The sequence below is a fragment of the Micropterus salmoides genome, unplaced genomic scaffold, assembly GCF_014851395.1.
Source record: "Micropterus salmoides isolate LMB-PRFRI ecotype aquatic unplaced genomic scaffold, ASM1485139v1 Ms_hic_scaffold_6, whole genome shotgun sequence".
NCBI lineage: Eukaryota > Metazoa > Chordata > Actinopteri > Centrarchiformes > Centrarchidae > Micropterus > Micropterus salmoides.
This window is the reverse complement of record NW_024044348.1, coordinates 18,399,066-18,424,206: the sequence shown is the minus strand read 5'-3', so window position 1 is coordinate 18,424,206 and position 25,141 is coordinate 18,399,066. Positions and strand designations below refer to the sequence as shown.

General features: G+C 41.1%; 1 protein-coding gene across 1 annotated transcript in view; it reads right to left on the bottom strand.

Moving 5' to 3' along the window:
• sox6 (SRY-box transcription factor 6) overlaps positions 1-25,141 on the bottom strand; it is a 127,304-nt gene that overhangs the window by 77,590 nt on the left and 24,573 nt on the right. Inside the window, 3 exon segments of the mRNA XM_038701185.1 lie at positions 1,133-1,343; positions 4,693-4,933; positions 21,824-21,874. Coding sequence (XP_038557113.1) covers positions 1,133-1,343; positions 4,693-4,933; positions 21,824-21,858 — 487 coding nt within the window. The 5' untranslated portion in view covers positions 21,859-21,874.

Here is a 25,141-nt window from a genome sequence, read left to right as displayed (position 1 = left end):
CAATAATTGGCATAAAGGTTGAAAAATACTGTCATGCATATGTTTTGTTTAATGTTTCAAATACATCATGACCTTTGTTGGTCATTTAAATCCATTTTGAGAATCTAAACTTTTCAGTTTACTAAATGATCTCCAATTTAAAAGTATTCAAATGAATGAGGACTGATTGTTCTGTCTGCTATTATCTAAACGACACCACAAATAATCAGTCCGCATGGCTTAATGCTTATCTGGTGAGAGGCCTGTGATGCTCTGATACGAAGATCACCAAACGAACACTTAAAAAAGAAGTGGCAAATTATTTTTAGGCTAACAGAGGTCTAATTTATTCGTCTGATGAAGTGCTTAAGCTAAGAGCTCCCCAGACACTAAATGAGACACATGCATTCCCAAGGGGGTTTAACATTTGATTGGATGTAGTTATATTACTACAGCCCTAATTAAGAAGGGGGATGTGTTTCAGCAGCTCTTTCAAATATTTGTTTTTCCGCCATACTCTTGATAGACTGCAGGCTGTGGGAGGAAGAGCCGAACAGGGTGAAACGGGGGGCAGATACGACGTAGACCTAACAGTCTTATCACAGAAAGTGATTGTTTTTTTAACTATAGGAAAATAAAACCTCTGAAATGTGCATGGTGTGTTGAATAAAAGAAATCAATTAGACACATGAAACAAGTCAAATCCTGAGAAGGGCTTAGGTTGTTTGTGGGTAGCAAACTTTGATGAATACCTGCACTGAGAGAAAAGTGTTCTGTGTAGCAAAAAAAAAAAAGAGGTAATGTTCCTGGCATCAGGTCAGCACTATGAGTTTTATAGTCAAAGAGTTTGGTTTGGCACGGAAGAAGACCACACTTATGCTGAGGTGAGCTGCAACACAGTCTTTGTCACATTGGAAGTGGTTCAGAACAAACTGGAAACACACTAACGTCAGTATTCCCAGCTTGTGTGTGCCTGCATGAGTTAATGAGACGGAGAGATACAAGAGAAAAGAGGCGGACAGTCGGGAAGCTAGAAAATTATAGAAAGAAAGAGGGAAAATGTGGGAAGATCAGGCACAGGAAGAAAAAGGTATTCCTTTTTAAAAAGGTATACGCCCATACCCCAAACACACACACACAAGAGAAGTCATACCGTCTTGCTCTGTCTTTGTCATCTCCTCCAGCTTCTTCTGCTTCAGCGTGTCCACTACGTCTGCCAGGCTTCCTTTGCGTCGCTCTGGAGTTCCAAACGCTGATCCACTCAGCAGGTCGCTTCGCTCCCGGGCCCCCTCCTCCGGCTTGTGTGGGGAAGTGGAATTGTTCCGGAAGGAGTACAGGGAACATACTTTATTGCTGTCAGATTCCTGTAACACAAACAAAAGTTGGGAGGGGTAGCAACAAGGGATGGGATTTGTATTAAATGATGAGTGTGTTTCTGTGTTCTGTCAGGGCTCCATAGAGCTTTTTGACAGTTTTTCCATTCAAATGTAATGATTGCTAGGTTTTTGCAGCTTACGGGCGATTTGGCCATATCAAATGGCTCCTCTCTCTGGCTTTCATACAGCAGCTTCTGTGTCCTCAACAGAGCTAGCTGTGGTAAATGAGATATGACAAGTGAAAAACTGAGATGAAATGATGAGGTACACTTTCATAGGGCATATCCATAATGTGCCCAGGCTTTACTTTTCATCTGCTGAGACTACACAGAGAAACCTCCCAACTGTAATTTCTCAAATTGCTTTTGAGTGTGCATTTGTGTTAGGGTGACTGCTGTGTAATTTGTTCATTTTCTAGTGGAGACCTATTCTCAGCTGAGTGCCTTGAGCCATCGTAAATCTGTGTCCTGTCTCAAGCTGTTGTTGTTTTTCAGTCCCACCTGTGTATGGTTTAGTATTTAACTAAGGGTCCTGTCTCTGGCTGACTGGCTGAGTGCTCCCTGTGCAGAGACATGAAGGAAATGGGGAGAAGAATGGGAGGGAGCTTGCTGAGGGAGAGAGACAGAGAGAATACTCTGCACATGGGAGTGTAATGTCAGCACATGGACCATGGTTGAGGGTTGCATCTGACAGAAGGTGGTGTTAATTATGGTTTGTGGAGTCTGAGAAAGCAGAAGGTAGCTAAGCAGCCAGGACTTTGCAGACTTTAACGGGGGAACACTTAACTTTGATTTAAACTTTGGCCTTCACAGTGAAGAGAATAAACATGACACACATCTGTATCCAACACAAACTGCATGCCTATAATGGAAAAGTGAGCTTTAAACAACAGCAGTGTGATAATCGATTGTAAAATAGCAATGATATAACGTCTGGAGCCACTGACAATCCTAAATAAAAAGTCAGTAATGTGGTAAAATGGGAAGGAATGTGTACAGTGCCAAATTCTCATCCCGGCAGAGTTGCAGTGATGTGTAGGGTGGTCTGGTACCAAGCGCCAGGGTGGCACGACCTACCGGCCTACTCTGCACCTCCCAGCCCTGTGTTGGATGATTATGCAGTGTGGCAGAGACAGTGGAGAGTGCTTGAGGGGAATGGAGCAGTGCTGGGTTAATCAGCTGGCACAGGTTCAGGGCACAGCCCACACAGACGCATGGCACAGCAGTGGAGTCAGGTAATCAGCAAAGGCAACACTCTCATTCCTTTTGCCTCACGCCTTTCCCTTTTCTTCTCTCTATCTCTCCCTGTTGTCCACCATTTTACCTTTCCTCTCTTTTCTCTGTTGCTCGTCTTCGTCATTTTTACTCTCTTTTCCATCCTTCTGCTCACTTACGCTTTTGACCTGTTATTCATTTAACTAACTTCTAAACATAATAAATCCAAAAACATTTACACTCCTAACAGTTGAGACTCTTCTTATGACACAAAGGCCATAGGAGGCGAAAATATAGAAATGCTCAAACATTCATCCTTGACATTTAAAATAGCCATCATCCAGCTTGGAGAAGCCATTTATGATGAGATGAACTCAAATGAAACAAATTAATGTATGTTTTCAGACCTGTATAACCCTTTCAGTTTTTCTTGTTGATACTTTAATGGTTGCTGTCATTGTTTACTTCAGTAAAAGATCTTTTGTGTTGTTGACTTTTCTAAAATAAACAAATCAATTACTCCTTAACAGATTACAATTACAATTTAACAGAATCACATTGTAACATAAAACAGCCTCTGCAGAGGATGCTCTTGTTCATTAAGATATTACATTACAAATGCATTTAATATTATAATTTTATCAAATATGGTGATTGTTTTTTAAATTTTTTTGATCATTTAGGTCTGACATTGACATTTTGTTTGCACTTTGTAAACACTATTTTGCTGTGGGGTTATACAGTATAAATATCTAATTAATTCTAGTATTAATAGTACTTGGTATGTAGGTATTTCCATGTATTTTTAGCTGCACATCATAAACAATCATAAAAGCTAAAATCCTTTTATTGACCTCCCATATAGTGCAACCGATGAAGATGGCCCCTGAGCGATCCTTTGCCTGTCAATTACCTACACTTTCAGCATAAACACGCAGCATCATGAGGAGCAGTCTGCCACAAAGGCTATTCATGTGTCTGTTTGGGTTTGTGTTGTGCTGCAATGCTGAGATGTTGAGGGTCTCTGTGGCCAACTGCGGTGCTACTTCAGAGGCCCTCTGGGTGTCTTTACCACAGACCCGTCTGTCACAGACAACCACCTGCCTCCCATGTCTATACCCCAAGAGTGCCTGTGCTCTTCTTGGCTCCGCTCACATCAAAGCAGCGCCGCACTTAGAATGTACAGCGTTTGGGGTCTGGCTGCAGATGTAGCTTGTACACAACAAGAAAAACAACACACGTGTACTGAGGACAAGACATGTTTTTTTAATAGTAACAAGAATACAAGCAGAAGGAAGCAGATAAGGCTAAGGTTCCCTTCCGTGGATCATGATCCAATTCAATGTGCCTTAACATTATTCAAGGGAGAGTTAGAGGTCCTCTGTTTAACCTAAAAATAGCTGATGGTTCAGTGTTTGGCAGAGATGCCTATGTGAAGACCCCAGAATCCCAGAGGTTTCACAGCATTAGGGAACCATGGGGGCTGGAGCTAGGGATAGAATATCGGCTCAGCTTCTTTGTACGAGCCAGTAACAAGGAGTGCCTGCTGAGCCTGGATCTTGAATACCCAACGAAGGACAATAAGACAGTGGTACACTGTGTACCATAGTTTTGAAATGATCCTTCTTTACTAGGTTTTCTGTAAAAAGAAACTTTTACTCCATTTATGATTCCCCCCACAACTATTCAGAGTTTTCTTTTATCCAATTCTTAGCACGGAAGCATCAAACGAGAATAGAAAAAGGTTCCGAGTTTTAACTGAATAATTTTAGCAAACTTTAGCAAACGTATGTGACTGGAAGGTATTCACGGAATCTTCAGTTACCTGAATACTATACTTCTCTTTATTACTTGTCACCTCAGTCTGTTCTGCTAAATGGAAAGTCACAGTGATTTTGAGTCTTTAATAGAGTTATCAACCAATGCCACATGTATTTTGTAATGTGACTATAACTAACAAAAATAAAGCTTAGGTAAATTGTCAGCCATTGTAAACCAGCTCAGAGATGTTCAGTGGAAATGTAATAGACTTTTGAATGTCTGGTAATTGTGGTGATCCAGCATCAGCATGGGATCAATTCTTTTTTTTTCTCACATGTATGTAGTATGTTGACATGTCTCACCATGCGCTGTTGGGCTGACACCAGGCTGTCCCAGTCACTCTCTGGTGGTACACTGCTTAGCGGCTGCATTTCATCTGGATGGGTTTTTCCATGGAGCAGACTGTGCAGTGGCAGCTGTGGTGTGCCATGGGCCTCTGCACTCTCCTCTTTCTCCCAAGGCAAGTGCTCCTGACTCATGGCATCATCCCCATCAACCACAGAGGCAAAAGGAGATGTGGCTTGCTTGGAAGACATGACTCTGCTGTGGAGCAAGAAAGGGAGAATAGAGTCAAGAAAAAAAAGTGATATCTTATCACTATCACTATTATCGTATCATTAACAATATATGATAAGGAATGCAATATATGATAAGGAATGCTGTTTCCTTGAGTATCCCATGGCTGATTGGCAGTTACGTTCAAGTGATTGTGTGTGGCTGTAATTGGGATTATAAGTGGTGCACCTGAGCAGATGATGCTGTCAACTGTAGCTGCTCTTGCCTGTGGAGTTTGGAGCAGGCAGTGGGGTCCCTACTTTTTTGTTCAATACAGTTTGATGGCTTGATCTAGGGCTGGAATTGTGCCTCCCTGGGTCCTGGCCCAAACTCCAAGACAGTTACTCAGGCAGTAGGTCAGCCAGGCAGTGGGACTATCATCCAGATAAAAAGTGAAAAAACAACAACTCACAAATAAGTTAACTCCTGATACACAGATATGTAAAACACTGTTCCTTCTTTCTGTGATAATATTCTTTAAAATATATATATATATATATATATATATATATATATATATATATATATATATCCAAGCAAGAGCAATCTGCTTTATCTTTCATGTTAATTTCATTTAGTTTTGTCCTTCAAGCATCTTATAGTTTTCCTTGTGTAAGTTCATTTCACTCTGAAGCAATCAAATGCAAACAAAGAACAGCAATCTCTTCTTTTGTTTCAACTCCTCAAATTAGGACATTATTAACATTTTGGTGTGACTGTGTGGCCCTCAGGCCAAGAAATCCTACTTAAGCAGCTTATAAATCAAAAACTAACAGTGGAGGACTAAATACAAAAATCTGTCACTTGCTTTCATGAATATTACAGTGAAGAGTGTACTTGACATATCAGGTGCAAAGGAAAGTCATGCTAATTCTAAATTTATTTTTTACAACCCTACAACTCTTTTTGGTGCAGAATTTATACAACGATTTCCACTTTTTCTCACAATTAATGAGGCCACTCTCGTGCTGTGTGCTACAATGAATGAAATTAAACACAGTGCCAACAAATCTAATTATGCATTTGGTATTAAATCAAAAAGGGGATAATATGGCCTTCCTACTGATGTGAAGTGGAGAGAAGGAGCTGGAGCATATTTAACTCCTAATCCGCTTTTCCCTGAGCTGTTGTTCTGCTTATTTTTCTCAACTACAGGACTCTGACCATAAAACTAGAATGTTACTACTTAGGGCTCAATCTTCTCTAGAGGATGAGTGTGTGTGTGTGTGTGTGTGTGTGTGTGTGTGTGTGTGTGTGTGTGTGTGTGTGTGTGTGTGTGTGTGTGTGTGTGCATGACAGGAAGAAGAAAGACAAATTGGGGGTGTGAATGTATGGGTCTGAGTTTTTATGTGACAAAATGCTCAGGCTACGTCTTGTAGTACATTTGATCACTGATCACCATCTGCCCCGTTCTCCTGCTCTATCTACCTATCCACAGGGGTCAGTGTGATAGCACTTTAGTTTCACCCTCGGCTTGCCTGGGGGGGGGGGGGGGGGGGGGGGGGGGGGGGTGTCCTTGCACTTTCTGCTGAGAGTCGGCCACCCACAGATAGGAAATGATATGTTCAAAACTCATAAAGCAACAGTTGGAGAGCTCAGATTTTCTGGACATTGATTAGGTATGTAGCGCAGATAAATTAAAGGCTGTGACACCGTGTTTTGTTTTAATCTTCAAAACAGTAAGCAGACCATCCCCAGAAGACTTGAGAGGGCTGGAGGGAATCAACACTGAAGTAGTTTGAACATAATTCTGTATTTAATTATTGTTCAGAAACATGTGCTTGTCTATCCAAATAAAAGTATCTGTATGCATTACCACACTATTTGGCTGTCATTCCGTCACACACACACACAGAGTCACAGATCAACCCAGGAAGTGAAGGAGGACCTAAACAATAGTGGACTAAGTTAATGTCATGTGTCTCAGCAGCTGTACTAACAAAATTCAGCATGTCAGGTAGATGACAAGGCATGAGTGTGAGACCTGTGCCTAACAGCCAGTCTGTCTATCCTTCTGTCTTATAGCCCCTGCGCCTGGATGTTTCGGCTGTTTCTTTAGTGGGACTCAGCTCTCAATTTTAATCAGCCATTAAATTGTTTCCTGTAATTATGTCAAATAGAAAGTGATCTCAAAATTGGATACTGTTAATTGAAAATCAAAAGTCAGAGCAAAGTTCAGAGCATGCGTGTAACGGTAAGTAGAGGGGGCAGTAGTGGGGCTGGGGGGTTGAAAGGGAAGGCATGTTTGTGTGTAGGGGTGGGTGTGTAGTGGGAGCGGGTCGGGCACGCAGATTCTGACGTATTTTTTATTCATGCACCCAAAAAGCCCAAGCCTCAAGCGCAACAAGCACCTCGGCCTCAATGGAGTGTGAGAGTGAAACAAAGCACTGCTTTTGTATTACACAGTAAATCAAGTGGTATTATTTTACCACTAAAATATTCAGTCTCTCAGGCACTTTTACTTTGGTCTCCAGCCATCAGTCAAACTGCTGAGGCGTGAGTGAGAGAAGGGGAAAGAGAGAGAGAAAAAGGAGCGATGGAGACTCCATCCTCCTGTAACATGTGTCCACAGCAATCTTGTTAAAGAATGCAACAGATCTGCGGCAGGCTCCATAACAGTATTTGTCAGCAGGAGTTAATAATTTATTAGCAGTGCTGGGAGGGCTGCGCTCAGGCAGCTTAAGAGTGCAGAGAACCCCCTCGGCCCCACCCCCACTTTCGACAAGCCCCATACAATACTACCTCATATTATTGAAAGGGAAAAGGGGAAGTGCGGCAGTAATTCTCTGAAAATATCTGAGGGCAACCATACGGTATTTTATTTCTCATATTCGGAGCGGGGATCACACAGCGCTGAGATCTAAAGGGGTTTGTGTGCAATAGCTCACCATAGACACAACAAAGACATTTGATGAGAAGCAAAATAAGGAGCAGAATTCAGCTGAATGTGGGTAGTAGCAATGCATGTAGAATATCATCATATTTTCTGATAGAATTACAGTGTTTACAGCCTTGGCGTCTGTGCGTAAAAATAAAGTCAGCAAAACAGCCCTGTTTGCACAACTGCAGTGTATTCTGGTGCTGTTGAAATAATTTCACTCCCATTAATATTGAATAATAAACTAAACAGTGAAAATATGGTGAACTGAAGAGGTAGCTCATAAACCTCTGACAAGCTCCCCTCCCTCATGCTTGATTACACAACAACAATAGACAACTAACAAACCAAAGTAATCAATAAGTGCATGAAACCACGCCGTGGTTTTTATTTTCTCAAAGACAAAGCCACGGTGACTTTAAAGACTCGAGGCAGAGACGAGGGAGGGTCAGTTAGAAAAGAGAACTGGTCTATATATAGTTAACAATATTGCGCACATTTGAAGGATTAGGACTTAAGTTCCCTGCCGCAGGCTCATATGGCCTGGAATGCTTTGAGTCATGAATTGTTCCATGCGATAATGTTTCATCATCGTGCAAAACAACCTCTGCTTAATTGGTGAGTATTAGAGGAGTGTAGTGCACTGCTCATCTTAGGGGTCTTGTGATCGAGGGGCCATGTGTCCTCGGCTATCCCATTTCCTCTTTCATCGTAAAAGGGTCTGACTGACTTTCACCCGCTGTATCTGCTCTGTAACACTGTTTACCTTTTATAGACAATGGTGACAAGTAACTCCATACCACCTCCCCCACCACCCCAGCCCGTCCACATGGTCACTACTGATGTCTAGCACCTTCAAGTTTTGATCACAAGACTCAACAGGGGAGACTATTACATCTTCTTCCTTCACATCAGTTATCAGCAGACAAAAGGAGAGGAAATCTAATTAATTATTAAACATGAAAAATGGGATGGGAGAGTAGGCAACTGAAAAAGGCCATGTGTAAGTGTGTGTACTCATGCACGCATGCACATACAAACACACACAGATTAAGAGTGTGTGCTCATTTAAAATTAAATAAAAGTAAAGAATAAGAAACAATTATTAGTCATACAACCTTTTGTACCATTTGTTCATATAAGTAAATGTATATTTGAGTGTAAATTTGACATCCTTTTTCAAGCATACAAAAGAACAGTTGGCATATTGCAGCACCTGCAGATGTCTGAGATGTATTAGCAGCGGCAATTAAACACTATGACTGTTCTGTTCTTTCACTTTGTCACTGTATTATACTAAAGGAGCTATTAAATATGCGTACCAAACTAAGCACTTATAGTTAAAAAAAACATATGGACTTAAATTGTAAGTTTGTTTAATTAAATCAACTTGCAAACAATGGCAATAACCTTGAATATAAGTTATATAATCAGCAGTAATGTTTTAAAGTGAAGTAGAAGTAGATAAAGAAAAGGGTCTAGGGCTTTAAACTGTGCACATGTGTGTATGTGTAAACGGAGAGAGAGAGAAAATCATCTGTGTGTTTTCCTTCAGGGCTTCCTCCTGTTCTAACAGGTGTCGTGGTAGGGTTCCTCTGGGTTCTTCACCTGCCATAATGAGATATTACTACCTGACAGCTCCCAGCTGGAGGAGCATTGACACGGAATCCACCGTTTAGCACAATTAAATTATCACCCTCCATTGTGATTGTGTCATGCTGTGCAGCAGCCAGGTTTCTGGATACATAATCAACTCGTAACACGGGCTGTATACTGCACACGGTTAGTCTTTTTTCACACGCATGCTTAGACACAGAGTGTGTACGCAAATGCATTTTTGTCTATTGTATAATTCTTGCAGATTTTTAAAAAAGAGTAAAAGAGATTGCTAGAACCATTTTATTTCAAGTCAGCTTGAGTCAGTGATACACAAATTTATTTAAATCTCTCAAACATCAGCCGACAAAGTAATTACAGATAATGATATTAAAATATAGCAAATGGTTGGGAAAATACGGATTTTCCAACTACTGTACACTGACTGGAGAGTTGTCTAAATGAATTTGTTTAAATTGTTCCTCCATTATTGTTGACCTTCCCTTGCAAAAAGTCAACTCAATTACGGTGGCACTTCATCCTCACTTCACACTCTCTCCTGATGCCTTCTCTACCACAGCTAAAATCCACACAAATGATAGCCACCCAGAGCAAATTAAGCAAGCCACCTGAAGTGTACACTTTACATATTGAGCGGAGCATTGATAATTACTTTGCAGGGTAAATTATTTGCAATAATATGCTGCTAGAGGAACTGCCTTGTATCTCACTTTAAACACTTTTGCAGCTGCCCTGACAGCATGGTTGGTGTCCTTGCCCCCTACGCAAGGCAAAGGCAGATGCAGGTGTGAGAGTGCTTAAGTGTCCCTGTCTGTCTACTCAGGAAGGGTCGATGAGCACTCACACACTGAATCCCTCGTTGCCCCCTCCTCCTCTACCTCCTCCTGCCTCTCCTTCGGTCCCCTGCGCCATTGGCCCTTTTCGTGATCCCAGGACACAAGCTCAGAGCTGGATGGCATAACAGCCTCTCAGTTCCGGGACACACACAAGTTCACTCATGCGAATGCTTTCACAAATGGAGGATGGCCGCCCAAAAAATTCACTACTGAAATGATCCACTAGAAGGAGAGCATACTGGATGTTGTGAGTCAAACACACCATTACATTAGCAGGGGCAACAACTTCAGCAGCCAAACTGAGAGAGGAAAAATACTGAGACAAGAAAAGCTACTTGCTTATCCCTCTTTCTTTCTTTTACTTTCTCTTTTTCTCTGGGCCTGCTGGGGTATGGAGTTCCCAAAGAGCCTTCTGTTGCTGCTGCTGCTGGTGCTGCACTTAAGCAAACCTCACAGCAAGTCAAGCCATCAACCCTATTTGCTGAGCAACAGTGGAGCTTTGTGGCTTGCCTCATAGTTGACAGTAAGTTATGAGCCCTTTGTGAGCAGGAGAAGGAAAACAGAGATCGGAATTTGGCAGGAACATAATAATACAGAATTCTCCTGTTCATGGAACCTGAAATTTTCATGGAAACAATCGAGCATTGTTGAAGGAAAGAAAAGCAACGGTGACAGATGAAATATAGAGTGGGGCCCCCTTTTTGTTAAACAGTAAACAAAGCGCTATTCAGGCCAGGTCCATTCTGTCATTTATAAAGATAACTTCTTCTGTGCACTGGAGAGTTTGCTGCAAATGGCTGCACTTCAGCAAATCGAGTGTAACATCTCCCACAGTTGCCAGAAAAGTGAGCTGAGGAGCTGGCTGGGGGGTGCCAAAAAGAAGTGAAGAGACGCATCCCAAGTTACCAAAGAGATGCACAATAAGTCTAAAGGGGGCATAGACATCTCAAAAGGCAGAAGAAGATAAAAAGAAGAAAGCAAGGCCTTTTAGCAAAAAACCCCAGACTTTTGGCCAAATACTCAAGGACAATAGCTAATTATGAAGGAGAAATATTGCAGGGAGAAAAAAAAGCATGGACAGTGGTGACCATGACAGGTTTATGAAACTAGGAGGAGGTTATTGTACTCTACAGCAGGGGAACTATGGGCCTCAGTCTTTGGTCTTGCCATCATGAGGTCATCATTGGCAACTTTAGTGCCAGCAGAACTGGGGTTGGTACAACTGCCGTTGGTTTGGACATCTGGAATGTCAACACACAGTGGCCCACTTTCTTTGCCACTGTCCTTCTTTCTTTCTTTTTTTCCCTAAGGTAGAACAAGCCCTGCTCACCAAATTAGCAAATTTGCAATGTCCACAGAAAAGAAAAGCTATTTTGTTCCCTTTCCATTCTCATCTCATAAATAGATTTCTGTAGCTAGGGTGGAAAATGAGGAAATTACATTCACCACTGTTGTAATTAAGCTGCTCTATTGTTATTCAAGGGGCTTGGAGGACAACAGCTCATTAGCTACAGTTAGACCCACCTCTAATTCTTTAGTTTTTTTTTTTCTTTTCTGCTATTCTTTTTCTCTTTCTGAATAAATTAATGGTATTCATTGAGCACTCTCACATGAGGGAAGGCACACAAATGTCTCTCCCCTTGTGACAACTGGACTTCTTTCCCTCTTTGTCTTTGGGCCCTTGCATGTTTTTTAAGGACTGTGAGAAGAAGGACCGGGATAGAATTGGGGAGGGGCGACAGTAGCCACGTTTCATGTGACACGTGAATTGGAAAATCAAAACAGGGGTAGTTCATTTGCTCCACCCAGATGAGGCCATCTAGCACAGCCATGATGAATAGGGGTCAGGCAAGCCACACCTCAAAGATTTATGATTAAGGCTTATTATGTTGGGAAACTGACATTGATTGCTGATTTAAACCACTGAAACCAATTAATTTGCCAGTGCTGAATAGAAAGCATGGTCAACAGTGTGTGTCAATCTGACAGGTTGGACGAAAGGAAGCCGAGCAAAAGTGAAGGACTAAATGAATGGCTGGCACCCAGCTCTGTTTGGAGGTGGTTAAAAGTTACCAGGGGTGATTGACAGCTTCTCTGAAAAAAGAGATAGACTGGAGAATATGAGATCTGAAGAGCAAAACCCGAAACCCTAGCCACTGATCTGAATAATTGCCCAAAAATTTGGTTCACAGAAGACATGAACAAGCTGCTGTTTTAGCAATGCTAAGATGGTTTCATTCATGGGCTGGCACTGAGAAAACCTGAGTAAATGAATGTGAAACATACCCCTAATAAAATCGGAGAGTTGACAGACATGGTTGAACTGAAAAATGTGCTGTATTTCCATTCCAGGAAAGTAAGCACTGTAGTGGATTATACGCTGACTAAAACTCAAAATGCCTCAGCAGCCTGCTACTAACCATGTGTCTGACCACTCATACTTTGCTTCAACTCTTTTCTGAAATTGTCCAGAGCGATGCATAAAAAGAGACAAGTGATATACCTACCACAATCTATTACCCAAGTGATTTTTGTGCTGTGTTCACAACAAATGCCACATTACGCTCTGCTGCAAGTTATTTTTCCTTGTGGTTGTCGAGGAAGCTTGTGTTTACTAATACCTTTTCCTCTGTGTTAGGTTCTTCTTTATTCTTTCGCTGGCTTGCTCAGAGGACACATGCATCATGACAGTGCTTCAGAATGAAATCATTAACTAAATTGCTTTCTTAAAAAGCCACAAGTGTGCGGCAGGATCTGTGTGTGTGTGTTTGGCTTTGGGCCATGGGCCTCTGGTTCCCAGGCAGCCTCTGCCCCGGCTCTGTTGTGGTTCCCTGCCACCACACTCATTATGCTCAGCCTCAGCACAGCACGGTGCAGGGCTGCGGCTCGCTTCGCCTCACTCACTGGGCTAGTAGGAAATAATCTGGTAATCTCAAACTACTCCTCCATTTCAACCAGGGCCCCATTCACACAAAGAGACCCTTTGTCGAAACATTTATGACCACCCTATGAATCCCGATCAGGGAATCAATCAAAACCACATTAAACAAATATGGTTTTATATTTGATGTTAAAAGCTTAGGGTATTTTATGTAGAGCCTAACTATGATGTTATACTCCTATGGTATCAAACAACACTTCTTGCTGTGACTTTCCCAAATGGTAGCATACTGAAATAATGGGGATAATATCCATAGGGTGTGAACATACATTTTAAGTATAATAAAAAATAAATACAATATGTGACATTATGTGACACAGCAGCACACCTACATAAATGCACATATTATGTAAGAAAACCCCCATCTGAAAACAACTTTCTAGAAACTTTATCAATCTGCCTGAGATAGATTTCAATAAACAAAGCAAACAGAATGGAAGGTAAATAGGGAGTGAAGGCCAGACAAATATTTGATAAGAGGATAGGGACTGTAGCTGATATGTACTACAGGGTAGCTGAACCCCCCCTAAACACACACGTGCACACACACATCTAACCCTCAGCCACTGACTGTCTATCTGCTCTCCAATGAGCTGAAGGTAGCAGATGTGTCTTTCACAGCCTGTCGAGTGTGTAACCAATCTGCAAACAATAGCTGGAACTTGACAAAGGTCGTTGCACTTGCAACACACTCTTTACAGTAAATGGCAGTCAAATCCCATTGGCCACTTAGGTAAACCATGCCCTTTAGTTGTTGTATTTTTTTTTCAGACCACAGACCAGGCATTTCACATTGAACACAGGCGCAGTCCATAAATTGTGTATTTTCTTTTAGTGTCTAGTCCCATTAGTCTGCCACTAAAATGTTGTTTGAGCTCCTATGTAAGCCCCTTAACAAAGTTTAAGTCACCTTTTTGACCTCCTGTTAAGTTAACAGTTGGTGTAAACATGTTCAATCCTATTAATCTAATAATATACAAGAAGCTGGGTAAAGTGCCAAAGTGCCGTATACTAAAAGCCCTGCTCTGAGTCTTAATTACAACAGACAGTCGTGACAATGAATAAGATCCAGCATCAGCCGTGTTTTCTAATACCTGCCACTGTGACGACAGGATGTGGGGCAACAAAAGACACTTCACAACATACTAGATCAGTGCCACCTTTGTTTTAATACTGTTTAAAGCCAATTTAATAATCTCCAGTCCAATGGCTATAAACACATTTAGAGGGAACATTATTCATAAGAAGTACATTTTTGTAATGTATACCTTGAACTGGTCCCATCATTAAAGGAAAAGAAAACTCCCCTTGACAAAAAAACAGCTTCTTCAGATGCATAAAGATGCATTTATTTCATATCCAAAAAGTGGCATAGAGTGAGAATATGTGGTGATGGTGAACGTTTTGGGACCATCATCAGCAGAACTTACAGAATATACCATTCCAGAGATTTAAATTGACTTTCAGGCTAACAGTAATGGCCAGTCAGAAGAAAGGTGGTAAGAGGCAGAAGGTCTTTTGAATGAATTCATCAACTAGTTGGGTGTGTGCAAAATATATACAAAGATTTAACAGGATTATCATAAAATACAGACTTGATTAAAAAAATGTGGAGATTGATTGATAACAAAACATATATAAGAGTGAAAGTACAAAGGAAAGCTTCAGTATTTTTCTGCTGCTAAGTTAAAAAAAATCCCCCATGTTTCCTCTCTTGCTGCACATTTATCTTGTTCGTGTTTTGATATTTGCATTGTTTCTTGGTTTGAAGCACACTCTTTGTGTTTTTTGTCCTTTGGGGACACAGATTAGATAGCCACCAGTCTGCACCTGGAGATCACTTCCACTGTGTGAATAATGTGTCAGCATGTCCCACAAATCTTAAAATGTAAAAATATCAACCTCTCTAGTAATAAATAGGTCACATTTATCCACATATAATTTATTTTAATGATGTCAATAACGTAATAAATCAAATATGTATTATTTGTGCTGTATATAACATGATGTAATATTTTAAAAAGCAATCAAAATCAATTTCCCCTATTTTGATTGCATGTCTGTGTTTCGGTGATAGTGTTATGCAGAGTTTGTGCAGTCTATAAACCCTCCTCTTTGGTGTCAGCAGGGCAGCCGTCCAGCATCAGCCTGGCATATCGGCTATAAATGGCAGCTACATCACTACAGCTCAGGCTAAAAATACAGGACCCGGTTTCTTCCGTTTCCCTGTATTCTCAATTGTGTGTGAAACTTTAGCTGAGAAACCCTTTATGACTAGATTTATGTGGAGAAAAATTAGTATTGGTTTTGGACCTGTTGACGAGCAAGTAACACCAGTATTTTGACAGCAAAATGCAAAACATTATAGCATGAGAGACCTTTTTTTCTTTGCTTGCAAGCCAGGTTTTAAGAAAGCTCTCTAGAAGCTATCAAAAGTTTAAAAATTTCCCACAACCCCCTCCTGTGGGTGTGCCTGTAAAGTGCTTCACTCCCACCTCTTGAAATGCTCTAAGGGATTGCATCATGGGATAGGGTGTTAGACGATGGTAGCAACATACTGTAACATGGGGGAAATACCTCATGTTGGTTGATTCATAAACACCTTTTGCACTGGCTGGCTGGCCTCTCAGACTGGTCTGTGATGTGCTGGTTGTAATGCTAGAGCTGTTCCCAGTGCCAAGTCCCTAGACTGGCCTGAGTGCTGTTTAAGGGCACACACAGATTATAGCATGCTCTGTTTTAATTGAGTCTTAGCCTTTGTGGTGTCTGTTATCTCTGACTAATAACATACATTGGCCCTCATTATCAGAATGGGTCTTTATCAGAGACCCTTGTTTGATACAGTTAGAGTTTATGCATTATGAACCGTACACTAAGAGTCAACAGTGATCTGCATATTCAATAACTTCCGTAATTATATGCGCAATTCATCAGATGGGATGTGATTGCAGGGGGAAGTGGAATAGAGTGGAATAGAGAGGAGCAGAGAGGTCTGATTCCTGTAGGACTAAAGTCTAATCACAAAACTAACATGATAATTGAAATCTAAATTGAAAGGCTTAGCTCTCAGGGAGAGTATGTCAGACATGGAGTATAGAGGCGCTAGTGAGAGTGAAAGAGAGGGAGAGAAAGAGTGGCAGAAAAAATAAGATTTAAACTGTGCATGTAGTACACTAACAATACACACATGGAAAAAAATAGTGGTGCTTCATGCCAATATTATAACAAGCTCTGAAAAATGTCTCTGTAATCCAGTTAGGAGGTAAAACTCTCTGGAAATGAAAGGGCTTTACACAGCCGGCTGGAGTGTGGAGAAAAAATCATGAAATTTGAATAGATTTCACTTTTAAGCACATATTCAAATTCTTAGTAACTCCTAAAACTAACCACATAGTTTATAATCAGCTGTGTTGTCATTACTGTAAAATCGATTACACTGCTACGTCACTGCACATACAGAAATGCAAATACAGAAAAAATGGCCAAGTGTTGTGCCTTTGTTTTTGGAGGTATTATTTTACCATAATTATACATAATCATATAAACATTTTTTCATCTCTCTGCATCTAATCAGAGAAAGTATTGTGTGCAAGGCATTGCACTGAAATAAAGCTGCCCTCCATTTCACCTCAGAGGTTGTGCTGTCTTCACATTCACACATTATTTAACTCATTGTGAACGCAACCCAAAGGAAGAACAGCAGAACAGTCCTCTGTCCCTTTCTCTTCACCCCCCCCCCACCCCCCCACCCCACCTCAGGATTCATATATTCATCCCTCAATAACGTTTAATTAGTAATGCCAAATTCATTAACCTGCACTGCTGTTACGCTGGCCTCAACCATAAATTAGCTTAATGTGAGCAGACGTATTGCAGCTGTAATAAGGGACATAAAACTCAAAGAGAAACACATACTGTTCCTCCATAGTCATGGATCATTATAACTCAGCAGTGTTTTAGACTGGGAGCATTCCCTTTCAGTAGCAGCTCTTTAGCAGCTCCTAACTATAAGCCCATCAAACACTTTTTCTCCCTAATGCTTAAGACATTTGTTTTATTGCTGGTTTAAATATAAAGATTATTATGGAAATGCATTACTTGTGATTTTCATCAAAACTTCTCCCATCAAGATTTTTCAATGCTTTCACTAAAATACATTTAATATCATTGAGTGTTAAATGGAAATGAAAAATCAAAAAGAAGCTTTAAAATGCTGTTATGCGGTGGTAAGAGCAAGTCAAGAGTGCATTGGTTAAATATTGAGGTGTTTTTGTGAAAGTTCGTGTTGTTTCCAAATGAGCTGAGGTGCCAGAAACCGATGCAGAATTGGTTGTATCACTAGAAGAGATGCAAGAGACAGTTCCAACAGCTTCTGTCTAATTGGTCCAACTCTTTGGCATCTTGTTTGTGTTTATTTAATCAGCTGAGGGAATGTGTACATTTTAGCTGTGGGGCATGTTACCCCCTTTATCACGAGCAGACGTGTTGCTAGCAGCCTTTTCAGTCAATCTTGTTTTCTTTTAAAATCTTTAAAATGGACAAACTTGAGGTCCTGTTACTTGGGCAGACAAACGGATTCAGGAAACAACCTGCTATTGTGAAAACCTCTGACGACCTTGACTGTCCTAGGATTACACGTCGACCTTTCTGCTCCTCTATCCCCCAGTGATCTCGCCTAACAACTCCCACCAAAGAGCCTATTAGGCCTGGATCCCACTTTGTTGTTAAAAAGGGTCTTGTCCTTTCAGAACACTCACTTCCGCGCTCTGTTTTTTCAAGCATAGGTGGTGGAGGAACACAAGTTCATTGTTCCCTCGCAGATGGAAGTTGGAGTTACCAGGGTAACAGCTCTAATCCTCCTTTTTTACCACTTTTTTCATATTAACAGCCTATCGAGTGCTACCTTTTAAGTCACAGGCAAAAGTGCTTGTTCACTTTTAATTAGCTATGATTCTGTTTGCCAGGAGACAGCATGATGAGTTAATCGAAATTTACAAAATAATGACGTACTGCAAGCAGCTACTTCTTTCTCCTGAAGCCTGCTCCAAGAATAACAATAATGAAGTCATTATCAAAGTGCACTTTAAAACACTGCCCTGCCACCAGAGGACATAATTGTTCTGCTGTTTTCCATACAATCAACAACCCATTGTTGATGACTTGAAAACTAAGGGAGCAGAGAATGGGTGCAATAATGATTGGTCTGTGCTGCCATGAAGATCCTGTACAAAGTGTCCACTGAGGAAGGACTTCGATAGACTACTGATTTGCTTCTAAGGGCTCTGGATGAAGACAACTGTCTGGCTTTGTAAAAAAATGTCCTTTCTGCTTTTTGTCTGTCTTGCCGCTCAAATAGCCCCCAAGCCGCATTAGAGAAGAACCATTCATATGGTGAAAGGCTGGGAGTCACACAGGCTCATGTGAAGGGGCCACATAGTTGCTGGAGAGAATGCCGATTTATATAACCGCCCTCTGTTTTAGAAAATATAACTGATCTCTAGCAGAAGATAAGAAATTGTGTGCTTGTTATATATAAGAAGATGTATAACAAGGTGTTCGCAAAAGAGTAATATATTAACATTTGACCAGTGCTTCTATGCATATATTTAAAAAGTCAATTCAGTTCACATGTACTGTATGTCAACTGAGCTTTATCTAACATGTCAAGAGGACTCAATTAGATAATTGCATTTCTATGCTTCAAAACTAACTGCATTACACATACAGCCCAGCCATTTAGGAATTGAAATATCCCAGAGAGAAGATTATGTATAAATAAAATAATATATTTTGTCAAAAGTTCCGCATCTAAACTTCCCGGGTGAGAGCTCAGTGGGTTTGTATAAACATAGTGCTGCACCTATTAGCTGTGCTCCATTGTAAAAGGAGTGAGAGAGACAGAGCTCGAGGGCAGGAAAATGCTAAGTGGGCCCCTTAGCCTAGTCAACCTTCAGTGGGTTTCATTTATCTTCATCTTGTTAGACTAAATTAATTAACAATCTCAATGTTACACACTTTCTCCTTTCATTACATCAAATAATGGCAGAAATGTAGGGGGAGGTCCTGCCCACTGGGAGTAGACACAGACCGAAGACATCTCTCTCTCTCTCTCTCACACACACACACTCTCTCTCTCTCTCTCTCTCTCTCTCTCTGCTTATGTCTTTCTCTCGCTCTGTTCACATCTCTGTATTCTTTCTCTCTTCCTTCCCCTTTCTCTCTCACACTCACTCTCATTTTCTCAGTCTCTGACTGCACAAACAAAAACCTGTTAAACGTCTTCCATAAAAAATTTATCTAAAATGAAAACACATCTTCTTTTCAACAAAGAGAAAACCTGTGGGGCTTACAATAAAATGACTCTGTGCACATTGTATACCGTACTTCAGAAAACTTTTGCATTAGTTTTATAAATACAGGGAATTTTAAACAGACTGGCATTCTTTTTATAACAGTACAAAAGCTTTGACTACTACATAAAATATGGAGTTGAGACTTTTCCCCATCACATCAGAATCAGCTATTAAAGCTCACGATATGTACAGTATGATTCAAAACCAAACTCATGACTAATTGCAATAATGAAAAGCCCATCCGGTGTGCTACTGAGATATGTGGTACAGCATAAAAAGTCAATAACATCTGCACATTAAAGAAGAAATGTATGTTCAGAAATCCCCTTTGACCTAATTCAGTTGCTTGGGAAAAGACACTGGGATTCTTCACTGGAGGAATGTCTAACTGTCATATCCATCCACCCCTGTTCCTATCCTTTTCTCCCCTTTCACCCATACCCCCACCCCACAGCCCACTCCAGGACACAAGTCTTATCCAAGCAAAAGGGCTAACCCTGACGCAAAGCCTGCCTTTAATCTTGGCCTGATTGTTGAGGCCTCCAATCTCCAGCGAGAGTGCGTGATATCTTTCTACTGGCTCTCCTCCTTTAATTAAAACAGACATTGACAGAAGGATGTGGATTAGCGATGCAATAATGTGTTTACTTAGAATAACCACAGTGTTTTCTCACAGCTATGGAACAAAAGGAGATTGTTGAGAAACCGCCAAGGTCAAATGTCATGTTTCGTTCTTTTTCTTCTCTTCTATAGATATGGGATTGGATGTGGAAGTGGTGAATTTCAGATATGCTTCTGCCAAGCATCTTCACTATACCACTCCCTTGCAACATACACTACAGTGCATCTTTATCGTTAGTTATCCACTAAAATGGTTCTGACAGGTGCTGAAAGTTAAACGCTGCCATCCACTTTTACCATTCCTCCAAACAAAAAAAAAGCGGAAATGAGCATAGGCAGTGTGCTCTCAAAAATGTAACATGCTGTATGCCTGAATAACTCTGTCAAACCATTGCAGATATACCACACCAAACAAATTGGTGTCATACCATGAAAGATTAAAACAGAAACTGTACACTTTTGTATTACATATTTTATATGTTTGCTGCAGCAAACAGTAAGTATATGAAAGTATGTTGACTACATAGTAAAAATATGTAACTTATATCTAAGTGATAATTGGCTCAATTTGTTAAATCTAATAAAATCAAAAGAAATGGTTTCAGTTAACAGTCATAGTCATATAAATGTTGGATTCATTCTCATTTTTAATATGATTTTAAGTGATTTGATTCTAAAGATAAATACGATACATCAAAATGCACAAGAGATTTTCCTATTGAATTCCTGAAGGACATTTTGACTAGCGAGAGTAATGGTATCAAATTGTCCTTTCTTTTTAAAATGCCCCCAACAGTTCTGAGAGAGAAAAAAAAATCCTGTTAATTTAATCAAATAAGTGACCTTTTGAAAAAGAAATCAAAGAGGATTCATTAGCTTTAGTAAAGTTTGGCTGACAGCAGCTTTGAAAGGCAGATGCTGCTGCTGTGGCTTCTAATGAGCCAACCCTAATTAGGGAGCAACACTGGAGCCTAGAGAAGGTGGTTGACTAGGAAAGAAGCCAATGGTAAATACACTCTCTTATTTACTTCCTCTGTGTGTAATGACAGCACAAATTTTTAATTAGAATCACAGGAAGGGTAAAGACAAAAAATGTAAATCTTTATGGTAGGTTGAATACAAACATAACAGGAAACAACAGTACATCACAAGACAGATATGCCAGCCACTGCCTCGCCCCAACATCCCTGATTAGAGTGGTTAGTAAGGGAGGGCAGATGGGGAGAGTGGTCAGACAAAAGCATGCAGTGTAAAGACACAGAAAGCCTGATCTGCAGGTCCTTTAAGCCGTGAAAGGGAAAGGAAAGGGAAAAGTAGGGGACAGCTCATCTACATGTGTCCCTTAAGTTGTTGATGCGTGCTTTCAGCCTGACTGGAGGCTATCAGGGTGAGCAAGCCAGTCAGCCACACGCTACATGAACACAATCATAACACACAGCTTGAGTAAATATGTTGGAATCCATGTTTGACATTGTTCAAATATACAGACACATGTGCACACACACACACACACACACACACACACCAAAGTCTAAAAGCTAACAGTGTGTCAGAAAGCTTAACCCCTGTTACCCCACTACCACCCCTACCCGACCTATGATCCTAAATGGCAACAACGGAAATGAAACTAACCTCAGTAAAAAGCTGCTACGAAGAAAGCCCTCCATGTCAGCGTGTGGGGTTCTGGCAGGAGAAATCACAGAGAACCATTTTCACTATGAAACGAGTGATAATCAAGAAGAAGAACAAGAAGAAAAAGGAGAAAGGAGAGAACGAAAGAAAGAAAGAAAGAAAAAGAAAAACACAGAGCATACATCTTCCTCCTATAATAAGGCATGTCTTTAATTAAAGCAGAAATATGGCTACGAACCCATCCTCTCTTTTTATGAACTGACATCATTAATTATACCTCTTTCCATCGAGGGAGTGGATTTGCATACAACATCGGTTTGCACTGAGAGCCTGATGATATGTTTGCATCAAATAAGCTGTGCCTACTGATCTCTATACGGTCCTTTTCCACGGCTGTGTGCAGATATATACATGTACATCCAGCACTGTAACCACACATCCCAGAGCAGCCCCAGTCTGTTCAGCGTAGCAAACGGTGGTCCAGCTGCAGTCCATGTGTGGCGAGGGTGCTGTGGCTTCTGGGAGCCTGGCCACAAGGGACCCAAGCTGGGACTCACAGCGTCAGTGAGGCAAAGGGATGTGGTCATGATGTCACCAGTTGTAGGGGTCGTTCAGAAGCCTTAACCACAAATACTGGAGACACATGGCTAAAAATTACTTACAACAGGTTTCCATTAGCCTATGTTATTGGTCTATATAATATACACTTTTATTGTGTTGAGACTGGTTGAAAATTGATTAGGACTTCCATGCGCTTTGTTTTAAGTGGTAAAAACGAGCAGCGATTCCAGAGAACAGATTTGTGTGTGGGACTTTTGTCAGTGGTCGAAATTGAAATGTATCTCAGATCTCACAACTAGCCTAATAAAAAAAGATACTCAGCCACTGACATATGGCAAGGATATCTTGCAAAAATATTTTCAGCATTATAACAAGTCATTTCACTTCAACTTTTCATCAAGCCATCATTTTATTCAATTTCTTAAGTTTAAAATTCAAGAGAGACCACTTTAACACCAAGTGAAAGAAAAATACTTCTTCTGTTACAACACTGCCTCATGCACATCATCCTGAATAACACAAAACACAACGGTAAATGACAACTCAGCCCTTAAACACCTTAAGTTTTAGTGACAATATGGCATTTTCTCCCTTTTCAGCTCTCGTGGCTTATGAGACAAAGCCTCTGAGAGAATGGAAAGAATGAGCTGGGCCCAAGGACACTGTGCCTTTCAGTCTGGCCAGCACTTAGCGAGGCAGTGGATCCACAAGGCCCAGAGGGCTCAGCTGAGACTTTTCTCACAATAAGGTGTCTTGGGAGGCAGGAGTGGCATAGCTAGGGGCGCTGCAGCTCTGCTCTTTTCTCCACTCAGCTGGGCCCAGAGCACATAATACCATCACCACAGCACAGCACACCAAGTCAGTGACAACGTGAGAAAACAACCGTCAAACAGTGCAGAGCAGATCAAGCGTGTCTCCTCACTTCTAAGTGCAAAAAGCACACATACTCTGAAGCAGGCACATACAGACTAAAACAATTACCAACACAAATATGAATTTGCTCTGAACTTACAGTACATGCAAACAAATTCTGGTATACATTTACATATTGTGAATTTTAGTTCAGACATAAGGAAGAGGAATAGAAACAGTACTGACTCTGATGCAGAAACTCAACAAATGTACACATAAACCAGTGACAGAATGAACAGAGCACTTATTATTATTATTATTATTATAATATTTGTTTTACCAGTACCAAAATTCTTCAGCAGGCTTGTTAAAACAGTTCAGTTAACCAGAGAGAAAATTAGATAGATTAGGCTATGCTCAGTTTCTATCTTTATCTTTGGTCTTCTTCCATAACCCTTGTTCTTTCACTCTGTGTACTTGTGTTTCCTCAGCTGTGCCTGCTGTCTACACTACCATTGTGGTCAGAAACAACTGAACTTAGCCTATGGTAGCAAAGGTGCGGTTTGGAAATAGCAAATGACCGAACTCAGGAAAAAGTGACTGAGCCACATTGTATTTGCTCTTCTCCGAACACAAAAAAACAAGAATGTCTTTAAATTAAGGCTGGGCCACAATTCAAGGGCAGGCTTTTTGGTGAAGAAGAAGCAGGGAGGAGAGACATCACTAAGTTGGCCTGGACCAGTCCGAGCAGCACGGCAGCCCTTTCGAAGAATGAGCCTCTGCCAAAAGCTGCCTCTGCCTAACCAAGTCTCCCACCATCTGCAACAAATGTGCTCTATTAAAGTAGTACCATATGGACAACAAGCTAGCTATTAACACGGCTTCAGCACATCTCCTTAACCTAGCCCAGATTTCAAACTTCCAGTCAAATTGACTGCTGATTTAATGCACCGCCAGCAGCCATGTGGGTCTTGGCACGAGACGGCACTCTCAGCCTTCAGTCATTAACAGGCTCACATAGAGCGCGGCGCACAGCGAGAGACAGAAGTTATCTACACAGATCCTACCAGTATCTACATCCCAGGTTACCAGGTGTATCGCTTAACCAAACCCATATGAGGAAAAAGTAGCAATATCCAAAAGAAGAGAATACAGAGAGCAAGAGTGTGCTTTCATCCAGGAACTACTTCTTGAGACAAGTAAACCAGGGCTCAAAACACTCTATTGTACAGAGTGGAAACGAGCTTATGAAGCAGATCTACCCACAGAGCTGCTGCAGTGGCAGCCTAAGTGGTGGCTTATGTCTCAGTTCTTCCACAGTGATGGAGAGTACATTTGCTCCCTCTGCATGGATCCAAAATGGCAGTGATTAACCCTGCAGGGTGTGGGGAGGGTAGGGGGGGCACTTTAATCCCTGTGGGCTGGGCGGCCATGTTGACGCCTCTCCCCTCTCTGAGTCATGGGGGGACCCACCCACTGTTCACAAAGCCATGCTCTCTTCTCCTCGACCATGACGCCACGGCTATGAGCCCCTCTGTTCTACGACCCAGAGACAACACACACCAAATCAATTACAGTTCTAGGGTTTGAACCCGACTCTAAAGTTCAGAAAATTTTGTTTGTTTATTTTTTCTTCTCCTGTCTCAGCTGCCTCAGATACTATACATAGAAAGTGGAAACACATTTCTTCTCTCAGGAGCCTGAATGTATACAGAGCTGCTGTGGACTTACAGAGACAAAGTCTGAATGCAGTTTGTTTTTATTTTACATTTGGGCTTTTACCTTGTTAATTATTAACCAAATTTGTTCCATAGGATATTAATAGGTCTGACTGTACAGACCACCATACCAGGGCAGTGATTTCAGTGAACAGATAAATATGATTTAGTGTCATTAGCAAACTCA